The sequence below is a fragment of the Martes martes genome, assembly GCF_963455335.1.
Source record: "Martes martes genome assembly, chromosome: 1".
Classification (NCBI taxonomy): Eukaryota; Metazoa; Chordata; class Mammalia; order Carnivora; family Mustelidae; genus Martes; species Martes martes.
The window spans coordinates 95409074-95424893 of record NC_137888.1 but is presented as its reverse complement, the minus strand read 5'-3'; the positions used below and the strand labels follow the sequence as shown (position 1 = coordinate 95424893).

Below are 15820 nucleotides of genomic sequence, written 5' to 3'. Positions count from 1 at the left end.
TGTGCTGGATAAGTAGTTATTGTCATTAAAACTTGGAGACTAACACTTAATTCTCCCAGATGGGCTGGCAGACAAACCTCCAGCTCAGAAACTCTGCCCAACTCCAGGTCACCTTCATCAAGCCTAGATAGTGTTGAGTTCTTTACTCCTTGGTCTTGTGACAGTGCAGTGAGCCCAGCAATAGCTGGCAGAAGTGGCGGTAATGAGCAGGTAGAGTTTTCACAGTAAAGATTTCCCGGGCAATATATTTTTCTTTAGCTAACCTTCAATTCACAGTCACCCATGTCAGGGATTTCCACAAAAACAGATGGAAGGGGGAAAACTATAAAAATAAATCAATTTTGAGATGTGTATAGGTATAAATATTTTTAATCTTCTTATTGAGTAGACCAACTAAATGAGTGATTCATTATGAGAAAAATCCACTTCACCCTCAGTGGCAGGCACTGGAACCATATTGCCCTTCTGAGGTCTACAAGACCGACAAGGGAAGGTTAAAATTCAAATTTGCCTTCTGGGACAACCAGGCTTATACATCCTCAGAAACTTACTGTGCATCCTTTGCTATTTAGAGAATATGGTAAGACCAGCCAAAATCTTAAGCTGTATTATATTATGTTTCTCAGAGAAAAAAAATTACTGAATTTTTAGCAGTGTAGTTATCCATTTTTCTTATTTAAAGAAAAATCCAGTTTGATTCATGCCGAGTAGTCAGGGTATATAAAGCAAATAATAATTCATCAGCCCCAGAATTATTATGTTTTCATTTATAAAGATTTTGCTCGAGATTTTTATTCATATATTCCAGCAAAATAATGTAATTTTGTATAGTTCTCATTCTTGCATGGTTGTATTTTAATAATAATAAAGTAATACAATAAGCATATCCTGTCTCCTCTTGATGAAAATATCAAGATTTATTTGCTAAATAAATAAATATTCAGTACTGGATCTATGCTTAGTAATGTTTAATAGAAAAGTTTTCTGGATCAGATATCAATTACTCTAACACTTAGGTGGATAGAGTCATATTTTGTCTTTCCAATGCAATTTAACTCCCAGGAGTAAATATGTATGTTCAGAGGAATAATATATTGTTTTAAAATAGGCCTTTAAGAATTGCTTTTTACTGAAATTTATAACCCTGTTCTTGTTCAGCCATCATTCACCAGTAAGGATAATACATTCTTGTGCTTTCTAGAACAAGAAGTTAAAAATTCCTCATTTTATTCTTTTTTTCTTTAAAATGTTATAATTTTATCATGATCATGAGTTTTCCAAATCAGACTATTTCCTCTTTGTAACTCACTTTCTCAAATGGAAAAGGTTATAGAATTAAAGGCCTATTCCCCAATATTATTATGAAAGTATTATGGCCAGGTTGGTTATAAAGATGATAAATCATCTTATATTTGTACCACAGTATTCTTGTTAGAAACAGAGAATCATTCCCAAAGTACAGAAATCCCTCATATAGAGAGCTAAATTCTCTGTTCTTAAAAATATGAAAATGTTGGGGCACCCGAGTGGCTCAGTCTTTAAGCGTCTCCCTTCAGCTCAGATCATGATCCCAGGGTCCTGGGATCAAGCCCCGCACTGGGCTCCCTGCTCAGTGGAAAACCTTCTTCTCCCTCTTCCACTCCTGCTTGTATTCCCTCTTTGGTTGTCTCTCTGTCAAATAAATAAATAAATAAAATCTTCAAAAAAATATGAAAATGTTGGTCTTTCCAACTGGAAGTGCGGTTTTCTGGCACTGTTCGATCTTCTCAATGAGCAGTTCACTTGTCCTTTGCAGTAGCAGGTTACAGCACTGTTTGCCTCTTGTCTCCATCATCTACTCTTACCTTCCGTGACTGCACTTCTCCTGGACCTCCCTGGAACTTTAATTCATCCTGCTTGGTATGTTTTCTTATGGAGTCTGACTAAAGACAGATAGAGTGGCATTTAAAGAAATACCACTTAATAATCCAAAAATAAGTGGAAGTATTGTAAATTTTTACTGCAGCCTCTCAAAAAAAAAAAAAAAAACACACACACCAACAATGGGTTGGGGCAAGATGGAGCTCTTACTGTGGGATACATAGCAGGAAGCAGGTTTTACAGGTACGGTACCCATAATGCTCAGCAAAACCTTGTGATACACATACACACTCACAAATACATATATATGCATGCACAAATGCAGACACACACACAAACACACACACTTATATGGCACCTTCTTTCCAAGTTCCCTCTCCCACTCAAAGCTCTCCAAATATTCTTCCCAAATTTATTCCTTCATAAATAGATTAGGTCCTTTCCAGTGTTAATCTGTAGGAATATTGTGAATGAGGTAGTTGATCCTGTTTAATTCTAATAAGTATACAAAAATTTATAGAACATATTTTGTGTATTAATCTCACTTATGGCTTTATCAGCCATCTCTTACTTTTCCTTTTGCTCTGTTTTCCTCAGACATTCTTGTACACTTTTTCTTATGTTATAAGTATCTATGTAAGGCAAGTCATTACACTGCTACAGTGGGATATAAACAAACAAGTAAGTAGATTACCAATCCAGATAGGCAGGGAAATTAAATTTTCAGTTTATGTAAGTCTTTTGTTTTGCATTCTTAGTTAACTACCCGAGTCACTTTCTATAAGATGTAGAATCTAACCAAAACTGAAAAAGTAGTAACTATGAAAAAGATCAAGAAAAATAATGCTAGTATATATTTAAGTTTAATTATTGGTAATAATGTCATAATACTGTTATCATAATAATGGCACCACCAAGATGTATTCAATTTTTCTATCTTTATCTATTTGTAAAAATTAATTCCTAATCCTCAAATAGTTGTGTTTTAAATAAGGAAGATATTCTTCCCAGATTCTTGAAGAGTTTATGATTGCCTTGCATCTCAGCTATAATATTTTAAGGATTCCAAAGTATTTGTAGCTACTCTGAACTACTAGCTAAATCCCTATATCAGAAATCTTTGGTTTCAAGTGGAAGGAATCATAGCTCAAACTGACTTCAGTATATTTAAGTTTTAAAGAGGTAGGGAGAGGCATGGAACATATTGATTTATATTATTGAAAGATCCACAGACGGCACTGCCTTTAAAGACAGCTTAATCCCACAGCTCACTCACTGCTCTATTTTCTGCTGTCAGCTTTATTCTCAAATTCTACCTGGTATTCCACTACCTATACCATCCCCTCAAGTACTAGGATCTAGAGTAACCTCTAAATGCTCAAATGTCATTACAGATCTCAAATCACACTGTCCTGAAGAACAGTGAGTGCCTCTTCCATACAGTCCCTGGACTCACTCTTACTCATTGACCCAAATTGCACTTATATTTATGATTGAACCAAAACTGAGGTCAAGGTAATGCCAGGATTGATTGGTCTACACCAGTTAGGCCTCACTTTTAGAGCAGGTAGAGATTAAGAAATGTGCCAAGAGGAAAAAGAAGTAAGGAGAGAAGGCATAGTAGGTAACCAAACAAAAAATGTCCGTTCTAATTCTTATATAGTGCAAAAATATAGCTGGGGGCACTTGGGTAGCTGAGTCGGTTGAGTGTGTCTGACTCTGGATTTTAGCTCAGGTCATGACCTTGGGGTTGTGAAATTGAGCCCCATGTCAGCCTCTGTGCTCAGTAGGGTATCTGCTTAGGATTCTCTTGATTCTCTTTCTCCCTCTCTCTCTCTCTCTCTGTCCCTTCCCTGATCTCTAGCTCTCTCTCTCTAATAAATAAATCTTTAAAAAAGCTGTTTATGGGATTATAACAACATTGTATTATTTCTTTGACTGTGACTCTAATAATATTAAAGGGAATAACAGTATCTTTAATGTTTGTATTGTCTCAGGTCTACATTGGTGGGGATAAAATTAAGAAACTCTCCCGGAATCAATACAATACAGCAAATTAAACATAAAACTTTGGAATCAACATGAATTGCAGGTGAAATAGAAATGAACTAAGCATAAAAATCCTGTGGGATTGTTTGTTTTTTCAAAGTTTATATATGGTCTATGAGACCAACCTTAAAAATTCAAAGGTGGGTTTTGAATCAGAGAAGAAGACCAGGACCCTGAAGTGAAAATTAAGAATCTTAGGAATGGAAACCAAATTTTTCCATTTGCATCCAGAACTCTATAATGAAGGTCAAAGGGAAAATGCAGCTTTTTATATGAAGATTCATTATACATAGAGCTTTCTCACACATCAAATGCAAAAATCAAAATATGCTATGTTTTTAAAAGTAGAAACTGTTTTATTATTTATGGGAGGCAATAATGATAACTTAGCTGCAAAGCTGCTGCCTTTTGCTATTTTCTTGCTGATGTGAATTTGTGGATAACTTCCAAGATAGAAGTATTGGCATTAAAAGGAGTACAAGATAAAACTCAGAAAATGGTTGGAAAAGAACTAATGACAAAGTGTTGGCATTACGAAGATACTGTAGAAGCTAAACTCTGAAACTGATCAGTAAAAAGAAGTCATATAACACTGACATGGTCCCATCTCATACTGAGCAATTGGGACCTTTATAAATGAGATTTTGCTCCAACCCAAAATGTCAGAACATTTTGTTATGGACAAAGGGCAGAGAAATGACATAGATGCCAGAATATAGAGAAGGAAATGAAACTTAGAGAAAGGTGATGATAGAACACTAACAGATCTGCATACTTCTAAAAGAATTTTTAAATTTCTTGTGCTTTTTCTTTTTTAAAAAAATTTGCTTTGTAAAGTTCATTCATAGTTTGTTGTCTGTGCTTATGATGAGGTGTCCAATAGAAAACACTGATGCTGATGGCCTCTACATTTTGTACTTTACTTCCAGAGAGCTTATATTTTACAGATATTTAACTTCGTAACAGTTAAAGCTATTTCTCATATATATAGATGAGTCTGCTGATCTACAATCAATATTTCATGTTTGTGCAGATGCTTTTCTGGTGATGCCAACAGTTTCACTAAGTCAGACTCTCTCTATTAACCCAATCTTCTTTTCGTGACTATGAGTTTGTATTTCTCAGAGAACGAGCTGCAACAAAGGTACAACCCAATATGAAACTAATTTTTCCATCCAGGCAAAGCTACTCTGTTCATTTGAACATTTTACCCCATTGAGTTATGCAATACTTATTATTTTACTTCCTTCACTCTTCATAAATTAAACAGAAACCACTTGAGATTTAGGTAAAATAAGGACCAAAGTCTGTGTGATATTTATTTCTAAGCTTAGTGACAAAGAAATAAATCATATCTCAGAAGCTCTGAACATTTTATTCGTTCTTTCTGAAGTTCTTTTTTTGAAAAAGATTTTTTGAAGTTCTTTTTTTTGATCATTAAAAATTCAGGGTTTGGAAAAGTTTGTTTTTAGATTCAAATATTGATGAGCACCTACTAGATGCTTGGGCATGGGCATAACTTAAAAATGTCATCCTCAAGAGGATTAAAACTTCTTAAGAGGATAAGACATACTCCCATGAAACCTTAGGAAATTCACTCTGGAGTGAATAATATAGATTTCTTTAAGAGTTTGAAGAGTGATGTTGAAATATTCAGGAAAACCTGCATGGACAAGATGGGACTTAAATTAGATACATCTGGAAAGATAGTCATCAACTGAATAAAGGGAAAAAGAGAATATGTAAGTGTTTCTTAGTAAAAGAAGTTTTCTGAACAAAGAAAAGTTCAGAAGCAGGATAAGCACAGGCTGGTACAAGTTAGTGAAATCAGCAGAGCAGATGATAAAGGTTTATACTGGAGAAAATGTAGGAATTAGGTAGAGATTGTGAAACAGATACACACAGTTGAGAGCCTTGAATACCAAGAAATAAGTCACTAAAGTTCCTGAGAAAGTATGTGGCAAACACAAAGGCAATGTTCCAGAAATATTCCTTGCATGGTGGGGTGGCATAAAATGATAGTGGTGGCAGTGAGGTTGGCTGGGAAACTTTTTCTGTAATCCAGATGTTATGTGACCAGAAATTTGACCAGGGTGGTAGCAATGGTTATGCTAAGAAAGAAGTTAATATGAGATGTATTACAATGGGCAGACTTAATTAGTTTTTGAGACTCACTAAATGTCAGAGATAAGGGGAAAGAAAAGTCAACAATGGCTTCCAGATTCTAAGCCTGAATAATTGGGTGAATAATGGTTATCCTAACAACACATGGGTGAAAAGCAGGGAAGAGGGAAGTTGTGGAAATTATGAAAATCACTTTTGAAGAATATATTTGCTCCCTTCTGGTAATTTCTGTAATGATGAGCCAATAGCAATGTACCAGAAGACATTTGGAAATGCTGGCTTTGAATTTGGCAAAGATTTTTCAGACCAGACTAGAGCTTTGATCTCTAACTTTTTGCTTAGAACTAAGAGCTAAAGCCACAAAAATTGAGAAAGCCCCCAGGAGTGTGTGTATGAAGAACTCATCAGTGAGCCAGGGACAGCTTGGAAGAGTACTGACTGAGAAGGCAGGAGGAACAAGGGAGAAAGAGAAACTGGTAGGTGTGTGTGTGTAGGAGAGAGGGTGAAATACAGAGACAGAGACAGAGAGAAAGAAAGTAAAGAGACTGTCACTGAACTCCAGGGAGGTGACTTCAAGGAGGAGGAGGGCAATGCTACAGAAGGTCAAGCTGCATGAATGACTTGAAGACCTGAAAACTGGTCAGTTCCAGAGTTCTGTGGTACAATGAAAGGTTCTTGATAAAGGGCAAACTTCATCCTCTTTTGCTGAGGTGAGACATCTTTCAAAAAGAATTGCAAGATTATGTTTCAATGCAAGAAACTTAATCTGCATAATCTGTCTTTGATATTCTTTTTTAAAGCATCCACTGGTGGTAAAAATTTGGAACTATGTCATACCTGCAAACTGATTTTTTAATGATAAATTTGGCCACAGTCATCTAAATTTCATCTCTAATTGCGATAAATTGTAAAAGGATGCGTTAAGGTACTTAGTTCTTTTCAGTTCTTCTGGCATGACAGAAGCAAAGAAGACATTTTTAATCAATTCAACTTTCCTACCAAAGAACAAAAAAATACAATCTGGTTAACTTTCATATCCATCAGGGGCACAGGGCTTTTCGGACGTAGGTAGAGGTTTATGAGCATAAAATTGAGAACAATTAGCACTTAAATTAATGTTACATGAGATTCAACATCTGGTAAGTATGTCGTCATTTTGGGTCATAGACCACCTGCTAGGCTAAATGTTCATACAATTGCAATTTACTCTGCATACAAATCGATTAAGAATGATACTTTAAAAAATATTTTTTTCTAAACTTAACAGTATGAATGTAGGGGCCTCTCAGATTTTAAAACTTCGCCTGGAATTTAATAATAGATCAAACACACAAGATGAAACATACAGGGTCGAAAGGAGCAGAAAATACTTCTATTTTTGCAAGCATATTTTATAATAAATTAGCTATAGTGCTCACATTAGTTTCACTAGTCAATCTAATCACTGCAACTATTAGTATCAGTCTCCTCTTTGTTCCCCAAATATTTATGAGCAAGAAGACGTCAACCTCTCAAAGTTCTCCTGTTATTCATATAATCGAGCTCTCAAACATTTGGCTGCTTCTGGCAATAGAGCTGCACTGGAAAATGACAAATCTCAAGATGCTCCCCACAAACCCACTACAAACACCAGCCTATGGACCGCACACCCCAATCAGTTCTGGACTTTGCCACTGTGGGGCCTCCTGTCACTTCAGTGTAGACCTTAAAGTTTTAAAAGTGTCCTGCCAGGAGCCCTCTCTGTGCTAACAGGTTTCAGCCCTGGGATCCAGAAGCTTCTATGTCTGGATGCTCCTCTCTGGGTTTGTGTAGAGGTCAGAGCAGCCACACCTATTCTTGGGGACTCTAGTCTTCCAGAGGTACCCAAGAAGCCAGAACATCTCCATAGGACAGCCCCAACATCATCCCCAGAATGGCCCATGGAGGCCTGCAAGCCTTCTGTGTCAGGGAGCAAAAGCAGATTAAAGAGCAAACCATAGGCAGGGATCACATATCTTCTGGCCTCAATCTCCAGAGTATGTCAATTCCTGAAGACGCTGACAATTTATAAATGTTGGCATCTTATAGAGAACTAAAGGATGAACACAATAAAAAGAAATGCGATGACCATGTATCAGGGTGAGTTAGTGGCCTTTTGATTTCTCAGCAAAACTGGCAAGATCTTCCCGTATTGTTCAGAGCAAGACAGTATTCAGTTGGAAGCAGAGGGTGTGTCTGTGATGATCTAATGCAGATTTCAAAAGCAAAGAAATTTCCTGCACTTTTGAGATTGAAATGCAGAAATCACATTTTTACCTTGTTTATAGAAATGAGACATCCTTTAAAAAAGAAGCCGTTTGTAATTCAAACACCAACTCAAGAGGCATGTTGAAGCTGCACGTTAAAACCCACACCTGTACCCCTGGGGATAAAAATACATTATATGTTAATAAAAAATAATAATAATAAATTAAAAAAATTTTTAAAAACCCACAAAGTTACTCTTTTCATTCTGAGAACTCTGTGTGCTTGCTATACTTTTCTAGACAGGGTAAGAAATGTTCTACCCAGAATCATTGGCATTGCCATGTTTCTGGAACACATTTCCCATTGGTTTTCAGAGTGATCATTATTGTCATGGCTAAATTGTCCTGGGGATAGTTTTGGGAGTTAAGATTTGACATCCAGCTGCCTTTAAGTTCTGGTCCCTCCCATTTGCTCACTGTGTGATCTTAGACAAGTTTGCAACCTCTTCTTAAAGCTCAGTTTTGCCATCTGTAAGCTGGGCATAATAATATGCCCTGTCCTGCCTGGTTCTTGGGTGAAAAAGGTAATCCTGAAAAAGCATATGGAACAGAAGTTCTATATAATCAGGCCAGATAAGCCCTCAATAATCTCAAGGGATCTCCTGATTTTGAGTCATCAAGGAAAGACTAAAGCATGTCTAATATATTTTGTTCTATACCTTTGAAACAAAGATATTTTGTGATATTTTTAATTTTTTTCAATAATGAGCATACATGTTAACTGTCTTTTTGACAAGCATACCCTACTTTCTTAACCAAAATGCGCCAAAGAGCTTTGAGAAATTGTTGTCCTGGGGAAGGGTTGAAGGTGGCTATTGCATGTGAGGTGTAGACTAGGGTACAGACATGAGGATGGGTGGCCAGTATCCCAGGCTCCAAATAGAACAGCTCTACTTTTAGCAACTTTAAATATTGGGCTTAGTAAATTTTAGTTTGAATGAAGGATTCTGCAGCTAAAAACAGGAATGGAGGATGGGGGGGGCGGGGGTTGGATAAAAACACTCATGGTTTACTACATCTATTTTTTTTTTTAAGATTTATTTATTTTAGAGAGAGAGAGTGCACAAGCAGGAGAGCGGCAGAGGGAGAAAGAGAGAGAATCTCAAGCAGATTCTGTGCTGAGCTTAGAGCCCCATCTCAAACTCAGGACCCTGAGATCATGATCTGAGCAGAAATCAAGAGTTAGCCACTTAACTGACTATACCACCCAGGCATCCCACATTTATTATTTTTTAAGGACATATTACAGATAAATAATGAAGGCTATATCTGAATCATTACCATTTAAGTTCTGATTCTACATTAAAAATTGACCTTTAACTAAATCATAATTCAAGGATATTTGGAATTCCATCTTTTTCCCTTTCTGGCAGCGTTAAGTAGGGAGAGCTCATTAAACCCTCTGCTCATCATCCTTCATTTGTGAAGTCTATCACAATCAAACAAAGTGTTATTACTCAGAATGAAAGAGAATTAAGTGAATCTGGCCACCAAGACTCCATGGATGACATTTGTCCCTATATCAAAAGTAATCAAGAGCCTAGCAAGCCTGAAGCAAAATACAATGGTTAGGTCTGTGATCTCTGGAGTCAGACCGCCAGGTATGAATCCTGCTTTGTCCACTTGTAGGTTGTGTTCTTGTGAAAGTCACCTCCCATCTGTGTACTCAACTTCCTATTCATTAAACGGAGAAAATAGCACCAATTTTGTAAAGTTACCGTGAGGATTTAAAAAGACATTGCACAGGGGCACCTGGGTGGCTCAGTGGGTTAAGCCTCTGCCTTTGGCTCAGGTCATGATCTCAGGGTCCTGGGATCGAGCCCCACATCAGGCTCTCTGCTCAGCGGGGAGCCTGCTTCTCCCTCTCTCTCCGCCTGCTGCTCTGCCTACTTGTGATTCTCTCTCTCTCTCTGTCAAATAAATAAAATAAAATCTTTAAAAAAAAATTAAAATTAAAAAAAAAAAAAGACATTGCACAGGACCGCCTCGGTGGCCCAGTCAGTTAAGCCCCCCAACTCATGATTTTGCCTAGGGTCATGACCTCAGGGTCTTGGGACCCAGCACCACATTGGGCTCTGCACTCAGAGTGGAATCTGCTTGTTGTCCTCCCTTGCCCCTCCCCACTGCTTACTCATTCTCTCTCTCTCTCTCCTTCCCTCTATCTCTAAAATAAATAAATGAATAAAATCTTCACAAAAAGAAAGAGAGAGACAATCTGCACAAACTACTTAGAACAAGGGAAAGTAGAAAGTAAGTACTCAGTAAATAATAGCTCTCAAGGTCATTAAGTATGTGAGTTTGTTTTACGACCATTTTCCTGACCCTAAAATTATTTCCAAGTCTAATTGTGAAAGTCAGTACATTTGTCATTTCGAATTTTCTTCAACTATGGGAGGGATGGTAACTAAGTTAGCATGATAGATTTTAATTCTCACTTGGTAATTGTTCTCTTTCCTTTCATATAACATTATTTTGAATATGGAGAAAGAAATCCATGTAATCCAACCATATTTTACTAATTTGTGTCTTTATATTTTAAGAAAAGTATAAATAATAAAATGTGATTTTGATATATCATCTATTTGACATTTCGATGCATATACTTTTATTTTGCACATTTAATATTTATATTTATCATGTCTTCCAAGTACAATTCCTGAATAGGAGGAAAAAATGCCCTTTGTTATCAAACTCTTTAGTTCATTTCCTACTGTATTTCAGATCTTCAAGGACTCCATGTATTGCCCCAGACAGTTGACTGGTCATCTTTTCCTCCCCAACAATATCTCTTGACTCTTGGGTTCAAAAACAAAGAAGATGGGAAATTTTTGGAAAAATTATCGAGTAGGAAGCTGCCTACATTTACAGGTAAATAACCTGGACTTATTAATATCCTTTAATGCTGTTATAAGGCAGGAATTGTGCATTCTTCATCAAGTCTTATTCATCATAAGGCCTAGCATATAGTAGGGTAGCCCCCCAAAATATGTTTGTCAAGTTATAATGAACTCCTTTCAATCTTCTTTGTGGGTTAGTTACCAATATCTGGGATTCAGTTTCCCCTAAGACCAATGCAATTCTAGAGTGCCTGCCTCCCTCATTCCAACCATCTCACCCCAACCGTGCTATCACCAGTGCCTAAGCACAGGGCACTTAAAGAATGTAAGTTTTTGTCATCATCCATTAACAAAAATTATCCAAAATACTTGCGTAAAATCAACAATACAGCCAATGAAAACCTTAAATCACTTGGATTATCTGTTATATTGCTATTTGTTTACTCTTTTCTTATGTAATTTACCAAGAGCTTAAATCTCCTGAGGAGTTATTATACTTTAATGGTATTCAGTAATTCTGTTGAAACTACCAAAACTCAAGAAAATATTTACATGGAGTCGAAGTCTCAGATTTGTGGGCAAAATTCACAACCGGGTGCATTTATTCCTTCAGCTCTACCCACATAATTAAGGATTTGTGTTTTGTCTGGCACTCTGTCCTCTGAGGCTTATCTCAACTTCAAGCTACATTCAAAGTCAATGGGATCTGCACACTTGAGTAATACCTCGAAGGAACAAGACAACAATCAGACACATTTATGACAACATTTTTTCACAAGTCAAGGAAAACATACCCTGCTGAGAGGGATGAATTGTTATAGGCTGTCTCTTAGATCTCTCAATCAGGAAACACAACAAAATGAATAAATGATAGTCTCTAAAGGGCAATGTCTCCTCTGCCTTTCTCCTCATAGATCTTTCATTGCTATGCATGTAGTCTAGGGATGGTGCTAGTTTCTACACTAAAAATTTCATATCTATTAACATTGAGATATCTGTTTATAGCTTGCTAAAGAAAGCATTTTGAAATGGAAGCCTGGAAAAAGTAGTATAAAAGTTTATTGTTACAATTTTTAGATCATAAAACTCCCTTCAGTCTGCTGACCAAAGAAGACACAGTGAGACACATGGAGACAATGGGGAAGCGAATCTTGCCAATACTGGATTTTATTAGAAGCACCCAACTGAATGTAGGTATATGAGTCTTTTATATTTGTCCAATGCACAAATATTAGGCAATTCTAGAAGTATGGAAAGTTTATGGCACAAATATTGCAGGTATTAGAGGAGTTTAGAAACATTCACGGTTAAATCTCATCTGCAAAACCAAGCAAAGTTTAGCTAATGATTTTTTTTTTTTTTTAAACATACGGCAATGCTACACTTTGCAATTTCCAGCATTTATTAGGCTAGTGGCTCTTTGAAGAGCCTTTGTGTGTGTGTGTGTGTGTGTGTGTGTGTGTGTGCGCACGCCTTCCTACTATCTAATTCAATTTTGCAGTACATTTCTTACTTCAAATCAAAAACAAAATTTTAGTAAATATAGTGTTTCCCTATTTCATATCCTGGGCTATCATACATAACTATTTTGTTATCTACACAAGAATTTGCAGTTTTCAAGCTAGTGCCTCCATACCACACTGATAAATTAGAGGCTTCCAGATTCATTGGCAATTGATCTTTGTACACCCTTAGGGTAAGTTATCTAATCCCTTTTTCTGATCTGGGGAAAATAATGCCCTTTCTACTTTTCAGTGTTAAAAAGCCCAAAATGATACCTGAATTTTGCTGTGCTGTTTTACAAAATTTAAGTCATTATACTGAAAGTACATAAAGGGAACTTCTCATTAACGGGCTATAAAGGCTGCAGATTTCCCCTTTTTAAAATATTTTTCAAAAGGCGGGTAAGCTGGAAATTTTGAGGAATTTTCTTTTTGTGGCTTTTGTATTACATCACTGATTTGATGTTCTTACCTTACAAGGGGAACCAAGGGGGTCATCACAAACAGCTACTTAACATCTGTTGAGCAGTTTATCTGCTCAATAACATTATTCAGCATTTTAGAAAAGCTATAAAACCCCTAATCTATTTGCATGATTTGTAATTCTATGCATTACAAATACAAAAGCACATTTTTATCAATTTTCCTACCACCAGAGCTCCCCCCCTTCCCATAACTCTGTTCCACTCGATTATCTCCCCTATATTTCTATTATGAAGAAATTCATCTCTATTTTCTCACAGTTCTAGAGGACAGAAGTCCAGGATCATTGTATCAGCATGGTCAAGTTCTGATGAAAGCCCTCTTCCTGGCTTGTAGACTTCCATCTTTTCTCACATGGCAGAGAGCAAGCTGTCTGGGATCTCCTCCTATAAGGACATCAATCCCATTATGGGGCCTCCACCCTCATGACCTTGTCTAATCCCAAAGGCCCCATCACCATACCATCACATTGAGGGTTAGGACTTCAATATATGAATTTTGGGTGGACACAAACATTCAGTTTATAGCAATCTCATTGGCTTTACCACAAACTTTAGGTCCTATTCTCTAAATTACCCTTTATCATAACCTCCTCTAGCCACACACCATCACCAAACTCCCCATCTTAATTAGAGATCCACATACATCATCCCTGTCATCATCAGACATTTGTACATAATAGAATCTTTGATAACAAGAACCATCACCATAGAGCATTATTTTTCCTCATTGGTTCATGGTAAGCCTAGCAGAGCCAATGTACTAGAAGTTGTGGAAGTGATCTGCCTGTGTCCTGACTCTTTGGGGGCAATACCTGCCATACCTTGTTACTCGTCAGGACACTGGCCACATCACCTCTTGCCAGCTCATATCTCAGAGTGTTCTGTGTGCAGGTTGGGCCTATCTAGGCATCTCACACTTTTTAAATGTTCTTAACTCATTTTTTTTCACCCTCCAAAGGGCATTCTAGCCACTCAGAGATTGGTATACGCACGTATCTTTATGTGTCTATAAAGGATATTTGAAAACCGTAACTAAGATTCTTGGCATCTAATTAATAACTGAATCTCTTTAAAATTAGTCAGTACCACTTAGCTAAGTGCAAAGAATTTTATCAACATTTCTATGTTAGCTTCTGTGGGATTTAACAGATTTTAGAAGATTATCTCAAAGAGTTTAATGGAATTGAAGCAAGTGAGCTCAAAGGTATCCAGGGACCACAAATATATCCAAATATTGGCCTCTAGGTTTTTTATTATATGCCCAACCACAGCTTAATAAAGCAGGACTGAATAAAATTGGCTGCAAAGGTAACCTAGCTTAATGAAGCAAGTAATGAGTTGGTGAGCAGAAATTATTCCTACATGGTACCATTAACTGTGACCCAAGAAGCTCTCAACAGTGTTTTTAAGATACCCTGAAGTGTGTTTTTTCTTATCACATAGCAAATGCTGTCCACTTGAATGTTTGGGTATCACACTGTTCTTATTAGTTGTCACCTTCACTTGTGACGCCTGTAGATGAAGACTTTTGTCCATAGATGTGCTCTGTCAGTATAACCAGAAGGCAAATCATTTAACCTCTGAGCTACTTTTTCTCATTTATTAAATAAGCTTATATCTGCCAGGCCAACCTCACAGAGTTGTTGTGAGATCCAAAGTACATAATCCATGCTGAAGCACTTTGTTAAGCATTACAAATTGCAGAAGTTTTTAATTGTTTATATTGGTTTTTAGTGTGCTTTGACAAAAGGACTGTTTTGTAGACCTTTCTCTTTCTTGACACAAGTGTGTACTCTGAAATTATATATTCTTCTAAAATGAAGATTATGCGGATGGCCTACAGGTTTCTAATTTTTTTCCTTAGATCACTAAAGTGCTCACAACTACTCACAAAGCCAGGATTAGAGGTGTTATCTCCAGCCATGGAGTAGATCTACTAACCACAGCAGGCCTTCCCAGGGAACGTGAATTTTTACCTCTTGCCATAAGATGACAGAAGGAAACAAGGGCTTTCCTTGTATGAGGAAGGTTTCTATGTATCAGGCAACGATTCTCCTTACACTCTGATCCCAGTTTCCTTACTTTATAGATTCCTTTACTAGACATAAATAACCATGGCCATACAAGAATGATTCTGACATTGTAAGAGTTATAATCTAAAATATTCTACCGCTTCCTACATGGTGGCTTTTAATCCTACTGAACATCAATCCCATTTAACCAGTAGCTCTGTTCTAATGGTATTTTTCCTTCTCTGGATCCTTGTCCTAATGATTTCACGTGCTACCCGATGCCATTGTGCTTTTCCATTCATTAACTTTATTGGCTGCTGTCAGTTTCAAACCTTATGTACTGTGCTTCCTGGGCTAAAAGTTAAAGAGTTAAAATAATAAAATCTCTTGTCGTGCATGAAGCCTTCTTCACAGGCTGACTTGCCAAAAAATGACCTAACCATGTTTTTAATACCTCATTAATTTTACTTTTAATTTCCTCTAAGTGAAGCATAAAAAAATGTTTACATATACACATTTGAAATGAACAGTAATATGCGTTTTCTATCCCTTTTTGGCAATTAATGTTTCTATATGTATGTCAAATGGAAATACAGCTCAAATACTTGGGCTCTGCTTTCTGGTGGTATTATGTAGTACCACTTATCTGCCAAACATTTAACCATA

At 36.8% G+C, this 15820-nt stretch overlaps 1 protein-coding gene across 1 annotated transcript in view; it reads left to right on the top strand.

Moving 5' to 3' along the window:
* The window catches only part of SPATA16 (spermatogenesis associated 16), a gene marked incomplete at both ends in the record, with an annotated part of 218682 nt that overhangs the window by 156651 nt on the left and 46211 nt on the right, over nt 1-15820 (top strand). The window contains 2 exons of the mRNA XM_080821363.1: nt 11040-11186; nt 12233-12345. Coding sequence (XP_080677489.1) covers nt 11040-11186; nt 12233-12345 — 260 coding nt within the window. The remainder of the gene's footprint in view (nt 1-11039; nt 11187-12232; nt 12346-15820) is intronic.